Here is a 1,715-nt window from a genome sequence, read left to right on the forward strand (position 1 = left end):
GGGAAACCGGTCACCAACTTGCGCCAGCTCATAGACCGAATCGACAAGTACAAGAGGGTCGAAGAGGACCAACAGTTGGGTAAAGGTAAAGCGAAGGTTGTCCCTCAGGAGAGGAAGGACTTCAGGTCGGACCGATTTAGCAACAACAACCGACCGAGGAGAGACTACACGGAGCAACCTGGATCTGCTAGTGTGCAGGCAGTCCACGCTTTGTTCCGAGATCCATTACATCAGGTTTTGGAGAAAATCAGGAATGAACCATTCTTCAAATGACCAAATAGGATGGCAAGGGACCCCATGAAACGCAACCAGAACTTAAACTGTCAGTACCACCAAAAGTCGGGGCATACCACCGAAAACTGCAGAAACCTAAAAAACCAGTTGGACCTGCTGGTCCGAGAGGGAAAATTAAGTCATCTCCTGCATCATTCCAGTGGCCAACAAGAACAGACGAATGTTGAGACACGGAGGGACACCTTGAGACCGCCTATAGGCACGATAAATGTCATTCGCGCCGCTCCCGGAAGGATCAGTTTTCATCCTTCCAGAGTAATGTCGGTGGCCCGACTTCCAACTGAGATTAACGACTGGGAGTCTAAGAAGGCTAAGAGGATGGCCTCACCAATGCTGGGCTTCTCGGATGAGGATAAGGTCGGAACTCTCCAACCCCACGATGATGCTCTAGTCATCACGCTCAGGATTGGGGGATATGATGTGAAGAGAGTGTTAGTCGATCAGGATAGTGCTGTGGAAGTAATGTTCCCCGACCTATACAAGGGGCTGAATCTGAAACCCGAAGACTTGACGACATACGACTTCCCTTTGGTAAGCTTTGAAGGGAAAACTGTTACTCCGAGAGGCCAGATTAGACTGCCCATACAAACAGGCTCGGACATAGTGGAGGTGGACTTCATAGTGGTGGACGCATACTCACCCTACACAGACATCGTAGCTAGGCCTTGGCTTCATGCCTTAGGGGTTGTTTCCTCTACCCTGCACCAGAAGCTGAAGTACCCGTTGGAGGGTCGGGTCAAAGAAGTTATAGGGGATCAGGCCATGGCTCGACAATGCATGGTGTCCGCCATCTCACGACGGCCGAGTGCCGAGCCCTCAACCTCTACCAAGAACGGCTTATAGCAATTAACAACCCCGGCCATGACTGGTGGGGGATCAGCCGAGAAGGCAAATTGCGAGGATTTGGAAAAAGTTCCTGTGGGCATTGATCCGGAAAGATTTTTTCAAGTCGGCTTGGAACTACCTCCCCAAGAGAAAGAAATGCTAATTGATTTTCTCAAGAAAAATGTGGACGTTTTTGCATGGGACGCTTACGAGGCCCCGAGGGTCGATCAGGACTTCATATGCCACCACCTTAACGTTAATCCATTCGTTACGCCCAAGAAGTAGCTCTCTCGGCGTTCGTCGAAAGAGCATGCTAATGCGGTCAAGGAGGAGGTGATGAAATTAAGAAAGCAAGGGCTATCAAAGAAGTTTTCTACCCTGAGTGGCTGGCCAATACTATAGTGGTGAAGAAGAAGAGCGGAAAATGACGAGTCTGTGTAGATTTCATGAACCTGAATAAGGCCTGCCCAAAAGATCCTTTCCTTATGCCTCGGATAGATCGGTTGGTAGACGCAACCGCGGGACATCCTCGAATGAGCTTCTTAGATGCCTTTCAAGGATACCATCAAATACCCCTGGCTATAGATGACCAACAA

General features: G+C 49.6%; 1 protein-coding gene across 1 annotated transcript; it reads left to right on the forward strand.

Annotated features, from left to right (window-relative positions):
* The first annotated feature begins 552 nt into the window (after positions 1 to 552).
* Positions 553 to 1,137, forward strand: LOC115967899. The gene has a single exon (XM_031087054.1). The coding sequence runs from the start codon at positions 553 to 555 to the stop codon at positions 1,135 to 1,137; it is 585 nt and encodes a 194-aa protein (XP_030942914.1).
* The last annotated feature ends 578 nt before the right edge of the window (positions 1,138 to 1,715 follow it).

This window comes from Quercus lobata, chromosome 2, assembly GCF_001633185.2.
Source record: "Quercus lobata isolate SW786 chromosome 2, ValleyOak3.0 Primary Assembly, whole genome shotgun sequence".
NCBI classification, from domain to species: Eukaryota; Viridiplantae; Streptophyta; class Magnoliopsida; order Fagales; family Fagaceae; genus Quercus; species Quercus lobata.